At 41.6% G+C, this 20,655-nt stretch overlaps 1 protein-coding gene across 5 annotated transcripts in view; it reads right to left on the reverse strand.

Annotated features, from left to right (window-relative positions):
• PLPPR5 (phospholipid phosphatase related 5) overlaps window positions 1–20,655 on the reverse strand; it is a 102,194-nt gene that overhangs the window by 49,992 nt on the left and 31,547 nt on the right. For all 5 annotated transcript variants that reach the window (XM_064488752.1, XM_064488753.1, XM_064488749.1 and 2 more), the window contains exons 2-3: window positions 12,898–13,030; window positions 7,059–7,309 (exon numbers count right to left, since the gene is read on the reverse strand). In XM_064488752.1, the coding sequence (XP_064344822.1) occupies window positions 7,059–7,309; window positions 12,898–13,030 (384 nt within the window). The remainder of the gene's footprint in view (window positions 1–7,058; window positions 7,310–12,897; window positions 13,031–20,655) is intronic.

The raw sequence follows: 20,655 nt of genomic DNA on the forward strand, positions 1-20,655 counted from the left end.
CAGGACGTGAAACAGGAACTTATGGAATGCACATTTTTCCCCCACATCCTTTCTAATTCATATCATACAACATTTCAATTAACATCACCTAACTAGTTTTCTTCAGCTACTATGGGTAAGGCACTGGGCTCTGAAGATAACTCAGAACGGAGCTGCCTTCTCTTCACAGGGGCACATCTCAGGAGGCAGTGTGATGTAAGAGACCAAACGCTGGCTTTGGAGTCACACTGACCTGGAGTCACATTCCCAACTCTAATACTAGCTGAGTGACTCTGGGCAACTTCATTAGCCTCTTGTGGCCTCAGTGTTGTTACCTGGGAAAGGAAGACAGCCAGACCTTCATCGCAGCCTTTGTGAAGATTACGGCGTACAGAGGGCTTAGTATGATGCTAGACTGTTACCTTTCGATAAATGGAAGCTGGGGAATAGAGATTGGAAACAAGGAAGCAGTAAAAAATGCTAAAATTGGGCCCAGGGATTTGGATCCATGTAGCCATAGCATCTAAGCTGGTGATGGTGTGTGAAACCCGAGCTGCACACCAGACCGCTGGCTCTGGGTCTGGTCTGACTTTCCTACTCCTGTGCTCGAAGAGAAGATGCTCAGAGACCCCCAGCTGTTCAAATCTGTACATCTCGTATCATCGGACTCTGGTCTCATCAGCACCACAGCTTTCAATCTTAAGGAAACCAACTGAATTCAAATCCTTATCATTTCACATCTGAGACTGACAATCTCTTTCAAATATTCTTTACTTTTAAGTTTTGTCTTTTCCTTTTAAAATCCCTCTTTACTCTCCATCAGACCATTTTAAACTTCAGAAGGACTGTATCAGAATGCACCAGCTTGACGCATTCTAGGTATTCAATATATATTTATGGGATTGAAATAAATAAATAAAACCCTTCTAAAGAACTGCTTCTATCACGTCATTTTTCAACTCTGTCTTGCTTATTAACTCAAGCATGAAGCCTCAGATTGGCTTACAAGGTCTTTCCGATTGACTTATTCTTGCTAATCCTTAAATCCCACAGTTCCTCCCCCTGCCCACCACCAGCCACCCCTTCTGCTCCCCATCTGCGGTGCGCCTGTCACTGGCCCCTAACTGCATCTACTGCTTCTTGCTCTGTGTCTTTGCCCCCTCTGTCCCCTGACCTGGAATTGCTTCTTCTTTCCCTGTTCAAATCATATCCATCTCCAACCCTATCCCAAGAACCACTTATTTCTGAAGTACTGCTCCCTGATGCTTACCAATAGTGGCCTCTTCCCTCCTGGGCACAGAGTGGCTCCCATGGTTGTTACCAGATACGCTAACGATTATATTTCACTTAGAACTTTATTATGTACCATCCCCAGGACAAACTTATCCAGTAGGCACTGCAATACTTCTAGGGCTGATGGTACTTCTAGGGACCCATGAAATCGTCTTAATCTCTTAAAATCAGAAGGAAAAAGTGAGCATTTAGGTTGAAGAAAATGTTTAACATATATTATTTATAAATGTGTTCTTACAACAATGAGGTTCTAATATATACATATTTATATATTTATATTTATATTTATATTTGCATTTATATTTATATTTAAAGGCGGAGGGGGGCCATGAAGGCACACATGAGTACCTCGGCCCCACGAAAGTCACAGCGCAGCCCTGACCACCTCCCACTGCCCTGTGACAGTCAGTCCTGTTTTCCCAATTAGAATGTGTAGGTGCTGCCAGCCATCCCCAGGCTGGAGACCGCTCACACCTAACCTCCTGACGTCTTAATGGAGTTCTACGACATGTTCTTCAATATTTCAAGGAGCCTAGTGGGATATTGTATCTATCCATCATAGGCAAAAGTGCAGTAACTAAAAAGTCAGTACTCTTTGCTTTGGGCTGGAACTACAGTGAGTCAGTTGGCGACAATGGTGAGCACACGCTGCTGAGTGGATCCGATACGCTGCGGGAGACATGGGAATTGTTGTGATGTGACTAGAGAACCAGATACCACTATAAAGCCACGGGCCAATCACAGCATCCCCAAATGTAAGTGTCACGTATGGACGCCAGGTAAAATTCAAGTCAAGATGCAGGGTATCCATGTGTCTTTAATCATTTACTGCTTATTATTTGATAATTGTTGTACGTGTGCCATTTTAATAATTGCATTATGCAGTTTCAAAACAGCGTATTATATTTTTATTATTATGGACCATTGTTTAATATCTGGGCCCAAGTTGGGATGCAAAAGTGTTAATCTGTTCAACAGAAGATAAAGACATGGAGTGCATGGAGGACTGGGGGGAATGGGAAGAGGTGAGCTATAAAAGGGGTCTGTGGTAGTGAAAACAGTGGAACCCAATGGGTACTCTGCAGATCTTCTGTACCTTCCCCCACCCGCTACCAATAACACTTCGCTGAAGGCTGGCAGCAGAAACTCAGTCGACTACTCGCAGGGTCACAGCACCGGTAGACAAGCAGACAAGAGCAGCCACATTACGCGTGCGTGCCCAATAAATGCTTTTTGGTACATTATCTAGTAGACACAAATTTGCTCAATTGAAATCCAGAGCACAGGGACTGTATCCATTTCTGCACTGAATTACTCCTGAGCAGGGAAGATTTAGAGGAATGGCCTTCCGATGGAAGCCAGGTCTCACCAGCCAGTGAAGACAAACTCTTGAAGGTAGCCCAGAGCCTTCCTTCTTACCCACCCCAATCCTTCTTCTCCAAACCCAGTCCCTGACCAGTCAGTCTCATGGAGTCAGCTGTGAGTAACCTGGCATGCTTCCCCAATTCCTGTGCCCCAGAATGACAGCCTGCTCATGTCCCTCTGCAGAATTAGGTAAAACGTCACAAACGGAGGGGCAGACAGACACCAGTGGGCTGTGTTCATTTGACTCTTGTCTTGGCAGCCTGTGGGCAGTCACTCCTGCACGTGGGACCTTGTGAGCTTTTCATAAAAGACAGGGCCATGTGGGCAGTGAGAGCAGGATGACACGGATGACCTGCCACCAACGAGGTGGAAGAAGACAGGAAAATGCTACTCCAGGGCTTTCCGCTAGTGTTTTGGGAGCACCTGCAGTGAACTGTTTAATGTCCACAGATTCCTCCTTTCCCGGTCCTTTCACCTCTTCACAGTCTGACTTTGATGGGCCTCCCATCTCTAGGTAGAGACTCTTCCTCACCCCCATCCATCTGGGCTGGCCTTATGGTTTGCCTGGACCGAGAAAGTGCAGCCATGGGGGTGCTGAACAAGTTTTGGAGCCTGTGCCCCAAGATGCCTTGCAGCTTGGGCCTCTGCGCTCTTGGAAGGCTGCTCTAAGACTGTGGCAGGGAAAACAACCCATGAGAAAGACGTCTTGAGAACATGAGAGCCCGGCTCCCCGGGCTGTCCCAGCTCCTCCACCCCCAGCTGCCTGGTCAGCTGAACACGACTCGTGAGAGATGCAACAAAGATTGACCACCAAGAAAACCACTGGTCAGCCTGCAGCATCCTGAGGGTCATAAATTCTTGTTGTTTTGAGGTTTAGGGTGGGTTGTTATGAGGCAGCAGATAATGGGAAAAGGTCAGTAAATGTAGCTGACTCTTCCTTTATTTTTTTAAGATTTTCAGAAAATCTAAGGTCAGAATTAGAAGACCTAAAGAGGCCATTCTATGACTTTTGGCTTCAACGGTTTACGAGGTCAACTGGAAAGTCACCAAACTGTATGCCTCATTCTCAACCTTGGAGTTTCACCTGACTTTAATTAAAAAACAAAAACAAAAACAAAAACAAAACTTTACCCATTTTTATATGAAAAGAAATACCACGAAGCTAAATTTAAATATTATTCTAATGCAACTTAACACTGAATTATAAATTTAATGAGGGTTAAATAACCTTTAGAATTATTTCCTGGGAAACCGACAGCATTTGCAAAAACAGGCGTAGAATTTTTTTTTTTTTCCCTGAAAGTTCTCAGCAAAGCAAAAGAGAACAACTCGGTGATCAAATTACCCCCAAAGTCTTCATTAAAGTCATATGCTAAGGGAGAGTTCAAGTTCATAAAAATATTCTTCCGTTCTGATTCACATGCTTCATAACAGGGCTCATTAACTTTTATTTACGTGTTTATATACATGTGTAACCCCTATGCCACATTAAACAAATATATCTCGACCTAAATATAGCAGGCAATCAGCCTAGTTCCACAGAGAATATTGAATAATATGGCTGTTTTCCCCTATTTACCTACATGTCAGAATCTGGCAAGCATTTTATGAGGCTGTGTTAGTTTAAAACATCCCAGCATTTCTATTACAAAGTTTTCCAAGATGTCTCTAGTGAAGCTAGGAAGAAATATGTATGTATACGGGTTCAAATACAACGGCAAATCCTGACTGTAAGGCCTCCACGTGCAGCCGGAGTTATATTCGGAGTTGCCATGGCAGCCACCCACTCCTCACGCACAGGGGTGGCAGGGAAGGGGGAAGAGCAGCTAGCGGAGAACAGGATCTATTGTTACAAAGACAGTGGGACCCGTCAATGTAATTACAAGCAGGAATCCTGACTTTTAGTCTGAACCGCTGTTTAATGATAGAAGGTTCCCGAGTGCTGGAGTGTTATTAAATTTTTTTTTTCTCTAAACATATCTATCATCTGAACCTTTGGTTTTGACTTTTATGAGCACTGGGGAGTATGCAGGAGCAGGAGGGAATTCAGCTAACCAGACACCCGTGAAGGCTAGTATTATTTAATGACTCCCTCTCTGGAACATTCGGAATCACTGTAGCCAGGAAAATAGGTGGTTCTATGAGTCTGGGCAAGTGACTTCACCTGCTGAGTGTCCTCATCTGTAAAATGGGCATAATAATAGTACATCCTTCAAGGAGCTGTTGTAAGGATTCAATAAGTTAGTGTAAATAATCAATGATAACAATAATAATAATAATTTTAATAACAGATAAATAAGAATTAGTAATATATTAAATAAATTAGTAAAAGTGAAGCCCTAGTGCCTGACGTATAGTAAATGGTCAAAAATATTTGCTAATAACAATAATTAATATTATTAAAATAGCTCCAAGTTTTTATTACAGACTAGAAGAATATGGCTTATAATCCAGAAGTTGCTTAAATAAATGCCTTCGAGTAAGCTCCTAAAACAAATCAGATAAGAAGTTGCTAAAACAAATGCCAGCAGACCAGGGCAAGACAAGATGCTAAGACATTTTTACAGTACATAAACGGATAGCACCTTCTCCCATAGCAATGCCTTCGGAAACACCATTTGGGCAGAAAACATAAAGACCAAGTATTCCACTCTGCTAGCACATTCACCACCATTGGCACACCCTGATCACACAGCAGAACCCATCATCTGCATCAGTGCTAAGATAATCATGTAACAGTATCTGGGGTCAGAGAGTATTCCGGAATTTGTCTCAAGTCATTGGCTTCATCATATGTCTATGCAGATCTGTATACTCAGACACAAATGCAAGCATCAGAGTTAGATGCCATGATCAGGAGTGAAACGTAATTTCTGACTCCTGATTCACTCAAGTTTTAGATCTTCATATTAAGGCTGAATACTCCATCTTCTAGGAGAGGTAGAATGTTCAGCCAAGAAATTTAGTGAACAGGAAAGAACATGCATGGATTAGAAGATTTCACGTGAAGTCTAGAAGTACCTTAGAATGTGCAGCAGAAAGCACAAGTGATGCGCTAAAGAATCGGGGGAAATTAGAGGAACAGAGTTGGGAGCAGAGTGAGGACAAGAAGGGCATTGTAACTGGGGAATTATACAGAAATCAGAAGAGAAAATGGATGGGATAGGATTTAATCCTTAACTCTATAAAAATTTTTCTCATTGGAATTTTAAAAAAATTCCAGACAGTGAGTGGTAGAATTAACTTGGCTTAAAAACTTTAAAAATGTTAAAATGCATACCCTTATGACCTCCGAAATCATCCTGCCATTGTGAATGTTAGGTACGATGCCATAGTTCCCCCTCTCAAATTGTCCTTTACTTGGTGATTATTATTTCCAGTCTCAAGTAGGGGTGTCGCAGGAGTTATTCTCTCTGCTTTCAGAGATAAACTGACAAGAATACGTTAGGAACATTAGAAACATTTCCATAATCAAATAGTTCTTAGAGGGTAAAAATAATTCCGAATTTTTTCATGTAATTAGAAATGATCGAATTTGGGTTCAGACTGGTCCTGAGATCTCTTGTCATTGAGCTGAAATCAGAAAGAAGTAGGTATTGGCACCACTGGCAAGGAGGACCCCCAAAGAAAAAATTCTCTGAACGCCCTGCTGTAGCTGTGGAAAAGCCTACGAGGCATGTTTTGGAGTCCGACTCCATGGCTTCAAGGCAGATTCTGGTGCAGAGGGGAAGGCCGATGGACACAAATACAGGGACCAAGAGCTGCCCTGCCTTCTCCTCCTGCAGATCAGAAATGCACTCAGCGTGACCACTTACTTCCACCTACACGTGGCTGTCCGAAGACAGCTGCACTTAGGGCCTGGTTCTCACCACCAAAATGATGGCAAATACCCAAGAATAAAGAATATATATATATATATAATTTACAACAGCATTTTGGTTAGTTCTACCAGAAAATATTAAAACACTGGTTGAGATATTACGATAATGTAGTTAACCAATAATGAAAGAACTTTCTAGAAAAAGAGTGCCTCTTGGCCCCCCTTCACCAGAGAACATCAGAGCTTGAGTAGGTATCTAAGAGGCCTGGGTAGTCCTTCTAATTGCACCATTAAACGTTTATGGGGACTGCTATAGGACAAATTCATTTCCATTAAGCTCTACTTAATATAAAGACAAACATATTCTCAAATAGAAATGCTAATGGCTGTATTTTTTAATGCAACCAACTGCCCACACATAATCTCATGAGAGCCAACTGACTTAATTTTATCCACAGCACAAACAGCTATTATTAAAAATAAATTAAATGGCCTGCAGAAAGCTTTTAATGTGACTTCCACTATGGCAGGGAGGAATAATTTCCACTTCGGGAGAATTCACAGAAAGACAGACTAAGAAAGGTTTCTGACTCTTACTTACTGTCAGATACATCGCTGCGTAGACACTGAGGGCCGCTTCTTTGGACGGAAACGTCTTCCTTGCTCTCATGATGAGATCCGGGTTCCCCGTGCAGGCCTCTTCCCCACTGATGAACTGCGTATACTGCTGGCATCCGAGGGCCGTGTAGTTGGGTTTGCACAGGGCCAGAAAATGTGGAGCCAGATTTCCTGTGACTACTTGTCCAGCATTTACAAAGATATCTGTAGCGAACAGTCCAAATGTATAAATTCCTGAGGAAGAAAACAAACCATGTTAACTTTGGGGTTTTTTGGTGTGTGTGTGTGTGTATGTTTCAGTTTACAATAAACCAACACGGCAATAGTTCAGAAACTCTAAAAGAGTTCACCATCCATCCATTTTTACATCATATGGTTCCTTCCATTGCCCTCCCTCCAGTGCCTCCCTGTGCTTTCCGAAGCGGTGGGAGTGTTAAATTATTTAACATACTGAGCTGTCTACCACTGGCTACATCTCTATGCATGCCAGGTTTATAAGACGCAAGATAAAAGAAGAAAGTCTATTCTAAGGCTGTGTTTGGGTGATGTGATTTTTTTTTTAAATGGAGACACATTTCACTTGAGGCAGTTCGGTCTATCACCTTCCACTAATGTTAGCAATCCTAATTTTCTCCCTGTTTTTGAAAATATATTTTTTTAATCTTCCCAACACAAAGCAGAGCAGTTTGACTGTGCCTCTTAAACCCATGCAAACTGGTGTTAACTCTACTGGAGGCGCCAATTCGAGGTAAGATGCAGTGCCACCAGCCTTCACTTAAATATCACGGAAAATCAGGAGTCAAGCAGAACGTTCTCAGATTAATCTCTATGCTGCCTTCAGAGACATTTTTAAAAGTCCCATAACAGCGGGTAACTAAGACCCACATTATCTTTTTGGGATTGAGTTTTAATTTGTCACCATTTGGGACAATTTAGTCAATAATAAAACAATTAGATTATAGTTTTAAAATCATCTTCGCAGCATGGAAATTTATTATTTGTTTTGTTTACCTGAAGGCATAGAATTAAGTACCTAAGTTCCCCCTTCCTTTGTCAGAAACATGCCAATTTACTCAAATACCAAAAATATTTTCTAAATTCAATGTCATTGATCGTTACTGCCAAAACTTATCTTTATTAGGTAGGGTAGGCAAAGTAAATACTTTGGCATCATTTTCAGTTAAACTTATAGATACAGTCTTCAAGGACGTGGTACCAATGTAAAGAAACCCATTTTTAAAAATAGTTTTGGATAATAAAATCCATCAGCACATTTTAAGACTATAACAAAATAACACTTCCAAAATAGTCAGTTCATTAAAAAGTCATAAAATTCCATTATAATAATTAGATTTTTTTTCTTAGTCATATATTTCTGAACTGTTTGTTTCCCAAGCCTTTACATAATTAGTGGCTGCTGTGTAGGAAATCACCAGGATCACAGAAATAATTTTGCAGCATTAGATGCATGACTCTCATTTTCATTTTCAAAATACTATGTAAGGTTATAAAAGGTTCATGCACACAGACCTGCACATCGTGAAACTCTACGTGTGTACAAATGGCAATGAAAGAAGGACATTAGTGCTCTCTTTCTCAAAAAAATTTCAAAGCAATAAAAAGCTTTCTTTACATCTTACCAGCATTCCATGAGCCATGCAAGTAAATGTTATTAAATCAGAAATTCAGCAGAGGCAGAGGAATGGAAGAGAACGAAGCTTAATAAAATGTTACTGTACACAGCCTCTTCCTTCCAAATCTCATGGCCCAGCCTGGGAACCTAAATGGTAAGTCTTTCTCTCTCCTCTCTTGTGACCTTGGCTGAGATGTATTCATTTTATTTAACCAAACCATTCTTTTGATCTGGTGTAGTAAGTTTTCCTGTTTAAAGGAAAGAGGAATATTTGATAAGGATAAGGAAATGTCTCTTGATACTTGTAAAGTTTCCAAATATGCTTTGGAATTAAAATGTCAGCACATCAGGCCCAAGGCCAATATTGCAGCCGACTATGAAGATATTTATTTAAGTGAGATCCCATGAGTGTATCCACTGCGCTGACCTCCAGAATAATGTCGCTATAAAGAGTGACGTTCTATTATGCAGTAACGCTTTGCTCACAAGCTTCCCATTTTATCATAACAGACCGGAAACACCCAAATCATGATAAGCAAGGAAAAAGTAAACAAATCAAGCACTCCTAAATATTTTCTAAAATCGTATGAGAAGTAAGAAACACACAGAGACTTAAAAGCACGCTTTCCTTTGTGCCATATACCATACCTCGCTTTACTGAGCTTCGCTGTGTTGGGTTTTGCAGGCAGCGCATTTTTTACAAATTGAAGGCATGTGGCAACCCTGTGTTGAGTAAGTCTATTGGTGCCATTTTTGGAGCCAATAACATTTGCTCACTTTGTGTCTCTGTGTCACATTTTAGTAATTCTTACAATATTTCAAAGTTTCTCACTATTATATTTGCTATTGCTGATGTGTGATCAGTGCTCTTTGATGTTACTATGGTGATGGTTTGAGGGTACCACAAACTGCACCTGCATAAGACAAAGAACTGAATCGATAAATGTGTGTTCTCTGACCGCACCACCAACCAGCCGTAACCCCCGTGTCTCTCCCTTTCCTCGGGCTTCCCTACGTCCTGAGACACAACGTTACTGAAATTAAGCAATTAATCCTGTGCAAATCCTCTAACAGCTGCTAAGTGTTCAAGTGAAAAAAATCACACACCTCTCACTTTAAATCAAAAGACAGAAATGATTAAGCTTGGTGGGGAAGGCACATCAAAAGCCAAGATAAGCCCAAAGCTAGGACTCTGGTGCCAAACAGCCAAGTTGTGAATACAAAGGGAAAGTTCTTGAAAGAAATTACAAGTTCTGCTCCAGTGAAGACACAAATGATAAGAGAGTGGAAGAGCCTTATTGCTGATTTGCAGAAAGCGTTAGTGGTCCAGAGAGACGGTCAAACCGGCCGCAATATTCCCTCCAGCCAAAACCTAAGCCAGCGTGAGGCCCTACCTCTCTCCAGCTCTCCAGAAGCTGAGAGAGGTGAGGAAGCTGCTGAAGAAAAGTCTGAAGCCAGCAGAGGCTGGTTCATGAGCTTTCAGGAAAGAAGCCATCCCCAAAACCTGGAAGTGCAGGGTGATGCAGCGAGCGCTGATGTAGATGCTGCAGTAAGTATCCCGGAAGATCCGGCGAAGGTGCCACATACACGACAGATTTTCAGTGGGGACAGAACAGTCTTAAGCTGGAACAGGATGCCGTCTAGGACTTTCCTAGCTGAGAGAAGGAGTCGATGCCTGCCGTCAAAGCTTCAAAAGACAGGCTGACTCACTTGCTAGGGGCTAATGCAGCTGGTGACTTTAAGTTGGAGCCAATGCTCATTTAGCATCCTGACAATCCTAGGGCCCTCAAGAACGATGCTAAATATACTCTGCCTGTGCTCTATAAATGGAACCACAAAGCCTCGATGACAGCATGTTTATTTACAAAATGGCTTATTAAATATTTTAAGCCCACTGTTGAGACCCACTGCTCAGGAAAAAAAAAAAAAAAGATCCCTTCAAAATACGACTGCTCATTGACGACGCACCTGGTCACCCGAGAGCTCTGGTGGAGACGTACAATGAGCTTAAGGTTGTTTTCACGCCTGCTCACGCAACGTCCATTCTGCCGCCCATGATCAAGGACTAATTTTGGCTTTCAAGTGGTATGATTTGAGAATTACATTTCTTAACGTTATAGCTGCCATAGATAGTGATTCCGCTGATGGATCTGGGCAAAGCAAGCTTGAAAATCTTCTAGACAGGATTCACCATTCTAGACGCCATTAAAAACATTTGTGATCCCTGGGAAGAGGTCAAAATATTAGCATTAACAGGAGCTGGAAAGAAGATTCCAACTCTTACAGATGGCTCTGAGGGGTTCTAGACATAGTGGAAGAAGTAACTGCAGATGTGGTGGACTCAGCAGAAGAACCAGGATTAGAGGCGGAGCCTAAAGGTGGGGCTGAAGGGCTGCCATCTCATGGTCAGACCTGAGTGGATGAGGAGCTGCTTTGCGTGGATGAGCAAAGAAAGTGGTTTCTTGAGATGGAATCAACTCCTGGTGAAGATGCTGTGAAGACTGTCCAAAGGACAGCAAAGGATTTAGAAAATCACATAAACTTGATAAAGCAGCAGCAGAGTTTGGGAAGACTGACTCCAACTTTGAAAGAAGTTCCGTTGTGGGTAAAACGCTAGCAAACAGCACTGCACGCTACAGAGAAGTCATTTGTGAAAGGAAGAGTCAAACAATGTGGCAAACTTCATTGCTGTCTTATTTTAAGAAATTTCCACAGCCCCTCCCAACCTTCAGCAACCACCATTCTGATTAGTCAGAAGTTTGCAACACTGAGCCAAAACCCTCCACCAGAAAAACGATTACGACTCACTAAAGGCTCAGGCGATGATTAGCAGTTTTTAGCGATAAAGTTTTCTTTAATTGAGGCATGTACATTTTTCAGACGTAATGCTATTGTACACTTAATAGATTACAATATATTGTAAACATAACTTCTATATGCACTGGGAAACCAAAAAAATTCATGTGACTTGCTTTACTGTGATATTCACTTAACCGTGGTAGCCTGGAAATGAGCTTGCAGGATCTCAGAGATATGCTTGGATATTCTTTAGAAGTACGTGTATAAATGCATAAAAATATTTTACTTAAGTAGGCATAATATAATTTAGCAATATTTAGGAAGGTTCTTGCTTTAGTTCTGAGTATAGTGTTGTTTATTTTGTTATTAAATGACTCATGCAAGGATAAATAGGTCAACAACGCAGTACTGATCCATGCGAAAAATAAAAGTTTTAAAGTTTCATATAAAAGTTATCCCTTTAACAGTATAAATGAGGGCTGTGGAGATGTGTTAAGTTGATGAAAATAAAAAGAACAGTTTTAGATAGGAAGACGTTTTGTCTTCAGAGTGATTTAAAGGTCTGATGACATTTGATTAGTCTTTAGTGGGCTGATTGATAGATTAGGTGATCTACGCATAATATATCCAAAGTCTTCATCTTGATCCTATCAATATGAGAAATATATTGAAGAGTTACAGTAACAATCTTAATACTGATCAGAATTTGTCTTAAATGTTATATAGTATATACAGACTTTTTTTTTAATCTGATAAAGCCAGGAAAAAATAACCTATGTTAAATTTTATTGTGTCAGTTCAAAAACCTGTGTTGGCCAAGTGTCTACTGAAATGATTTTCAGTAATTTGCCAATGTTCGTATGTATTAGTGCTAGAATTTGAGACAAAGTATCAGTAAATCTTGTCCTCTAATAAAATCACCAATATATTTTTGTTGGCATAGGAAAAAACAGCTCAAAAATAGTTCATGGAGTTCTATATATGAAAATTAACAAATACAACATTTCTTTTATTTGTCAAATTATTTTTCTTGTCCTTCATGATCAACAACCTACCTTATCATTTCTCCCTAGGCATTGTTTCCGAAATTTAATAGACACAGTAAATCACTTCTTTTAATTATGTAATTTTTAGTTTCTTTAGGAATATTAAATATCCAAATGTGGTGGGGTTTTTTTTTCCCTTAAAATAATATGGAACTGACACCATGGAGTCTTGCAAAGCAAGAGAGAAAATAGTATGCAGTGTTTATTTTTAAAACCAAATTGAAACATTTCAAAGAAAATATAACCTAATATTTGCATACAGTTAAAATACTGGTCATTTTAAAGATTAGCTTATACATAAACATTGTTTCAGCAATAATAAAAACAATTCAATGAACACATACCAAGAAATCGTACAGTTCTCCTCACCAGTGGGTTTATATAGCAACAATCTCCAGTTAAAATAGTTTTCTCTTGGTTTTCAAAATCCCTTGTGGCCAGTTGTAGGCAAAACACAGCAGTTTCTCCAACTATTATCTTGCAAGGAAATGAAAAATTAAAGAACATTAGAATATAACCAGTATAAAGGAGAATATTTTTATTTTTTTAAAAATGCAAACAAATGGTAATAATCTCAATATAAAACTGAACCAAACATGCTTAACTAAACTCTTTTATAACCTTATCCATATATATGTACAAAACCCATATTTCTCAAAATTCAAGAAAGTATTAAACTAATAAATTACAGACAAAAATTGACTATAACATTTTTGTTTTCTAAAAGACTCCATTGTAGATGAAGTATATGAAAGATCTTTGCTTTAAGGGAGCACTCAGTTATTTTTTTATGTGTACTTTAATTTCATGTTTCATTTTTAAGTGATTATGTCTGGTTTAAATTTGATTCTGCCATAGAAATCAGAACAATTCTCTATGAAAATATTCTTAAAAGGATCTGATATAGGTATACTAATTTAAAATTCTATTAATACATTTATAACAATAATATAAGTATTCTGTTCTGGGACATTGTTAAGAATTATAATTCATATAGTCTTTATACCTTCGTATACCCACGTCATTTTCATATGCATTAAAAACTATATGAAACACAGAGTACTTCTTTCACAAGGGGAAAAACCCAGACTTGGAACTCAAATGAATTGACAAAGGCAACAGAGCTAATGAGGAAAAAAAATCAGGTTCTGGTAACAGATTCCTTGCTCAAATATGCTGAATTATGAAAGGACCTGCCCGCCTTCCATGGGTGCTCATATCATTTCACTAGCTTTCATACACGGTCTTTAAAATCGCCCAGCAGGGTACCAGAACAAGTGATGTATCACAGTACCATTTTACGGATAAGGAAAGGAGAGCTTGGGGAGGTTACATAATTTGCTCCCCATCAGGCCAGTCAGAAGCCAAGCGGTAATTTCTGACTCAGCTCTAGACCTTTTGACTCTATTTAATACCATGAACAATAGCACTAGAAATAAGGTTGTGAGGAAAGAAACCAGATCCGATAGCATGTCTCCTAATTTTGTCACTGTTAAGGTCAGTTTTTAGTTCATCTTGTCAAGGTTAAATAACGGACTACTTAGGGAGTCCCTGGCATTCCCCAGAGGAGTGCTCCTCTTGGGGTCTTCATGAAAAGTACTACCTTTGATTATAAGAAATTCAAAACCATAAGTGGCAGGTAGAGAAAGAGGTCACAGGAGATTGTCTGACTTAACTTTACCCTAATATGTGTAACAGATTATGAGACATCTCTTAATTTTTATCCTTCTTTCTACCTCCTTTTTCTCTTGTCTTACTGTATTTCTTCTTCTAAGTAGGTCAGGGTCCAAGGTTTAACCAGAAGATGTTGAGCTGAAATACGTTAAAGGCATCTAGTCTTGCCTATCTGAATTGAATTAGGCAAGGTCAGAATTTATAGCTTTCCACATCCTCCTGAAAGTTTTAACTTTGGTAAAGTAGGGCAAGTGTGTGATGAAACAGTTCATGCAGCCCAAAAAGGCACAAGAGGTATTTCTTATAGGTTCTTCAGCTGCCACCAGGGCGCTAGGAGAAGCCGACAAGCAGACAGGCTGTGTGTTTGACATCATTTTATCTCCCCATTCTGAATCAGTCTTATCAAGCCCCACTGTCTCTCTGCTGCTCCTTGAAAGAAGTTACTTTCTGAGTTTTCAGTTTCAACTTCTTCCAGGCCTGTTTTGCCCCAGAATGCTCCAAATTCTAACATTCAGTCATCCACGACACAACACGAGCTGGCTGGCTCCCCGCTGATTCCGCCCTCTGATCCTTCGCTTCTCCACAGCAGGTATCAGGGGGTCTCCACACTCAGGCTGGCTCCACTCTCTGGTATAACTTGAACCTCCAACTCAGCCTGTTAACACACCAAACCCCCCAGACTGGAGTAGATACCCAAGAATTCTTACTGAACACATGAATGAATTCCATCCTCAACAGATCAGAAGGTCTTAGTCTGCCTCTGACCTTTTGCCTGACTCTTAGTAACCAACTTTTTCTGCCTTGTTCCGGTGATGAAGGCTCTACCCTACACCCTAATTCCTATAACCAGTCGCTTAGTCTCTGACTTGATTACCCATTTAGTTACCAGGTTCCTACCAGACTAACAGCTGCCTCATCTGGTCTACTCTTTCCAGTCTTCCTGATGCTAACCTCTTTGCCTGCCTGCGTCTCAGCACTTTGCATGTTTATGAGTTTTCTGTTGGTGTCTTGAGCATATCTGTCATTGTCTCAGTCAGTATCATTTGGCTCCTACTAAAATAAACCCATGCAAATTGGCTTAAGAATAAGAGAGAATTTATTCTAGTGTTGGTGGGTTATCTCAGAACCTAGCATGATAAGACACAAGGGTTAGATCCAGGAATGGAAATGTCTCAGGAGTTCAAGCAACTACTCTCTGAGTCTCATTCTCTTTCTCTGGAGTCACACTCTCTCTCATCTCAGCTCCTCTCTGACTGCCTGACTCATTCCTGTCTTTCTGCAAGCCACTTCTCCTGGTTCCTAGTGTACATGACTGCCCTAGCAGCCTGCACGACTCCTGTCTGAACATGTCAGTTCACTTCAAGGAAAACCCAACTAATTAGATTTACTGAGCCCCAATTCAAAATTCCCAGGAGGTTCAGCTTGAGACAGATGTCTCTTCCAGTCCAATTAACCAAGGTTAAGAAGGTGTGACAGGGTGTGTGAAAATTGCCTCTGCGGGTAGAAAGGTTAGTTCTCAAACAGAGGTGCAATGATGTCTGCTCCAAACTCCTATCCATTACATCTTGCTGGACCGCCGCCCATGCTAGTTCTTGCCCTAGATTGGCTCTTTCCGCCATGTTATCTGGATACTGTGTTCTGTCTGCCTACTTGGACTTCATCTCACCAAATGTATGTGCCCAGGCCCTCGTGTCTGCCTTCCTTCAGTGGATGTGTCCACCTCCCATGCTCCAGGTCTCCCTTCCTCACTGTGGCATCTACAGAACTCCACATCCAAATCATATTCTTTCTTAACTTCCCCCATCCCAACTTCCTAAGCCAAAACTCCCACTGTTATAACTCTCAAATAAATTCAAGTAATGAAAATAACACAGTTGTTAACTACAGCAAATATCCAGATGCTTCTGAGTTAAGGAAACAGTGTCAGGTACTGGTCTTTAAAGAAGGGTTTATAACCTAGTTGGTTGGACACAGAGTGGAATAATTAATAATGGTACAAGGCTGTACATTCTGAGTTTTGACTGGTTTGAATAGAAAGTGCCAGTAGAACATTTAGGAAGTGTCACTGAGTCACTGAGGGCATCTGTGATGGCCATGAAATGTGCCACTAGGATCTCCTGCTCTGGGGAGGCTTTTGGTCTGATGGCCCCAGCTGTCACTCCTCTGAATCAACTACTGACTCCCTGCTGGGTCACATACTACATGCGTGAGCTAAGAACAGTTTTTACAAATCTAGAAGAAAGAGTAAGTGACAAAACGAAAAAAAGATACTTCCTGCAGGTTCCTTCTAGCAATGAGTAGGCATGGTGGGGGAATCTGGGTGAGCCCATTCCTCTGAGATGGGGGACACATCTAATGGGCAATCTTGGTTTAAATCCCCCCCCCCCATGAATCTGGCCAAATCTTTCTTAGAATTGTGCTGTACTCTGAGGTGCTCCTTACCCAGTCCTTCTTCCTTCCCTCTCTCCTTCACAAAGGTCAGACCTCCATCATAGTCTGAAGGCTTTCTTTGCCTTCTCTGGCTTACCACCCCTCAACTTTTCTCTTTCACAAGTGTTTCCCTTGATAAATCCCTTGTATGTCTAATCACAGTTGGGACCTACTTCTAGGAGAACCCACATTAACATGCCATCAAAGCAAGACAGGGAGTGATCATGACTACTTTTCAAGGAAGGGTAGTTATGATACAGAGGTAGAGGATTTGGATGCAAACCTTACTGGGAAGGCAGGGTTAAGAAAGGAAAGGAGATAGCTCTCAACTTGATCTGAACAGAGACTAAAGTGGATTGAGTTTGCCTTGGAGGAAGAGGCTCTGGTCAGTGAATTGAAGATCTCAATTCTATGTGTCCTGATTTTTTTTTTTTTTCCGTTCTTATCCTCTTGTCCTGTGGAAGCCCTTTCTAGAGGACTTCCTCCTTAGACTTTACCAACCCCTGAACTGTGACGAATCCTAAATACTTCTCTGTCCCCTGAGCTCCGGGTGCAGGTCTTCAACTACCTGTTAGACAGCAACGTCTCAATATGCTCTGATCTGCATATTGACGTTCTCAAACCTTTCCATCCAAAATGAAATTCCTGTCTCTCACCTTAAGCCTTCCGTCCTCCATGTCACCACCGCAGTTCACCCACCACCCTCCAACTCGGACACTCAGGCTACAACTCTGACACTCTTACACACCAGGCTGAAACTTCACTCCCCTCATTTGTCTGTCTAAATCAATTGCTAAATTTTATTGCTTTTATATTTTAATTATACTTCAAATACATCTATTTTTATCACTATTGCCATTTAAAAATTCAGTCCCTTATCACTTCTTTCCTGCATTATAGCATCCTCAGAACTCACTTCTGAACTTCCATTTTCCCTGCTGAAATTTTGTGCAATCCACATTTCCTATTTACAATTTCCAATGTGTCTTCATAGCCAGTGGAGTAACAGAAATTGTCATAAGAGACTGCTTACAGGTGAGCCTGAACCCATCTTTTTCTGCTTCTACAACTCTTACCAGCCTCCAGACATGCTGTGTTCTAGTCACAGCTAAACACGCTCACTCCCAGCATTCCAGGCATTGCCAAACATCCTGGCTTTTATACTTGGCCCATGCTTAAGACAGGCAGGGGACCTAACTTAGACAAGCAGAACTGTGCTTAAGACGTGATTTAAATATTGCCTGCTCTACTGCAAGTCTATTTCTGGCGCAGCCCATCCCTCCGTCTCTGCGTTCCAGTGGCATTTTGTACGTTTATTACGGTACTTTACGCATCTCTGTATAGGGATCAGTAACATCTGTCTCCTCCACTTAATTGAGAGCTTCTCTGAGACAGGGACTGTATAATGTTTATCTTTATATTCCCATATTAAAGCACAATTCCTAGCAATAAATATAAATGGCTGCATGAACGAGTGAAATCTAGCTTCATTTCCCTTTATAGATAAGGATACCTACCCAGAGAGAAACCAAGAAATTAAACACGTCTGTTACTGGCACAGCCAGAATCTGAATCCAAGTTTAGAACTATTTGAGCACAGCCTCTCGCTAGGATTGTGTAAATTCTTCTTCCAACTTTTCCAGGTTAAGCCAGGTCAGCCCCCTGCCCGCCACCCACACCTCTCAAGGCTCAGGTCACATCTGGAGCTCCACCATTTTCCCAGCATTTCTACAGCTTTAAGGGAAAGGTGTTGGGGCACAGAGCACCTCATAAGGAGCTTTACAACTCCTGGGGTGCCCAGGTATAAGAGAACTGGATATAGAGAAAGACTTTCCTGATCTTTTTAATACACACACCAGCATTACAACGAAGACCAAGAGAGCTTCACGCCCTCTTTCGAACTCTGGTTTTTTGTCTGTTTGTCTGTTAGTTTGTTTTGTGAGATTCGGTCTTCAGCAAAATTTCTTCATGTTTCTTCCACGTGCCCTTGCTTCTTAAGTGTAACTGAAGACCTGGTGGTTCGGTCATTTTCTTACCACTGTTAAGAAGGGGTTCTTAATATGGGGTCACTGGCTGCCATTTTCATTAAATTCCCAGAGCAACCTTTGGGAAAAGACCAGAATTGTTTGCTTTTTCTCCTCTGAGTGGGAGGCGGAGAAACCTGGCAGGACAGAGGCACAGAAGCCAGAGATGGAAATACTAAAAGCTTTGTCACTCCGTCACTCTGTGGTATCCCTTGATACAATTTCCTTTCCTGTGTGAACGAATAAATGAAAGCTGTTTCCAGAGAGAGTCGAGGTGATGAACAGTGTTAACTGAGCTCAGCTGAGAAGGAGCAGGGCCCCTCCTCCTGCCACAGGCTCTGGCTGTCCTCAGAGAGAGAGAAAGCAGCAGGACCTCGGGAAGGACACCTGAGTCCCTCGTGAGGACAATCAACTGGCCGTCCATGGGCCAGCTGTTCACACGGCGCATTCCTCCCCCACCTCAGCAAACCCCCCCCCCCATTCATTGGGACATAAAAGAAAATGGGTGAAAAAGATTTTCCTGGTAGAGGGGGTGGAGGCTGGCACGGTAAGAGCACAGCGGTCAGCCCTCATTTCATTTCTTGCATCTGCCTCCCAGCTCCCTTATCCCACCACCTCTCCTCTGCCAAGAAGACGCAAAGTTCCGCTGTGCCCCGTTCTATAGGAAGCCCTCAGACAACCTCCACGGGAGGCTGCTGGCATTTGTGCTCCATGACAACCTGATCTGGAATGTGGTTAAGATGCCCACCAAGGGCTCTGGAGCTGGTACCCAGGGGCCCCCACTGCCTCACGGAGCTGGGTCCAAGCACCCGTGCTGTTCCCCAGGCCCCAGCCCCTCCCCACTGCACCCCAACATCCTGCCTCTCTAGAGGAGAGAGTGGTGCTCCTGGACCTCACCCAGAGTGACAAAGGGAAGCCCTGCATTCCACAGAGCAGCCCAAATTGGAGCGCTCTGTTCCCCGTTATACACCATCCTCTAACCGTGACACTGCATCACGCTTTGTTGATCTCAAGCGTTGACACTGCGAAGTTCCTTGAACCCTCCCTTGCTTACCAAGCCAGACCTAGACAACCCCCCTTTCCTAAATGACCCATCGATGTCTCTGTCTCGTGTGGGAGGACAGATCTGGTATCTGGTCCCTTTTCTTTACCCTGTTTGTCAGTGAATAAAATGCCCCATCCTGCTGATGAATACAGCAACCCACAAAAATGCAGGTGTGAACCATAAATCACCAAGTATAAACGTCTCTGCTATGAGCACATAATGTTGCTCTCATATCTCAATTCCCAGAGGCTGATCCTCTGTTATCTATAATTCTTAATGACAAAAGACTGAACTAAGGTTTTCCGGGAAGATAACATCATAGCAGACTTTCATCAAATGTCAAACCCCCAATAGCTTTATGTTTTCAGTTAAAAATACCCAATTAGAAATTCCTCTCCCCTTCAATGGGTGGTCACTCAGAGGTATCCATGCTCTTCATTGCTTTGAAATTAGTACAAGAAAAACATTTCCGATGTATTACAGCAGCAGAAAGCATGCAACCTGTGTGGCGGTACTTGGCATGTGTCTCACACATTTCAGATATATGTCAAATAATATCTAAAAAGCAACTTTAATCATGGAAGTGTAGTAATGGCACACACTTTAGTTTTAAAATGTTAGAGGGTACTGGGTTTATATGCAGGTTCTTATCAAACATATTATTCATTCTTGGTTGTAATACAGACTTACACAGAGAGCGAGCTCACTTCCCATCTGGCCAAGGCAAGGTCTAAGTTATACTAAGAGGTAAAGAGCTTTACTGGGCACCGCCTCACTAACTTTGTGTTCTGATACAGAGAAACTGCGGTTTCCTCTGTATAGATGAAACTCACCCTTGCTAAGTAAGGCAGTTGCTAACTTCTTGGAACAGTTTCTAAGTGACACTGAGGTTGGGAGAGAGGAGAATTAACTGAACTAAAGAAGTGATA

This window comes from Camelus dromedarius, chromosome 9, assembly GCF_036321535.1.
Source record: "Camelus dromedarius isolate mCamDro1 chromosome 9, mCamDro1.pat, whole genome shotgun sequence".
Lineage (NCBI taxonomy): Eukaryota > Metazoa > Chordata > Mammalia > Artiodactyla > Camelidae > Camelus > Camelus dromedarius.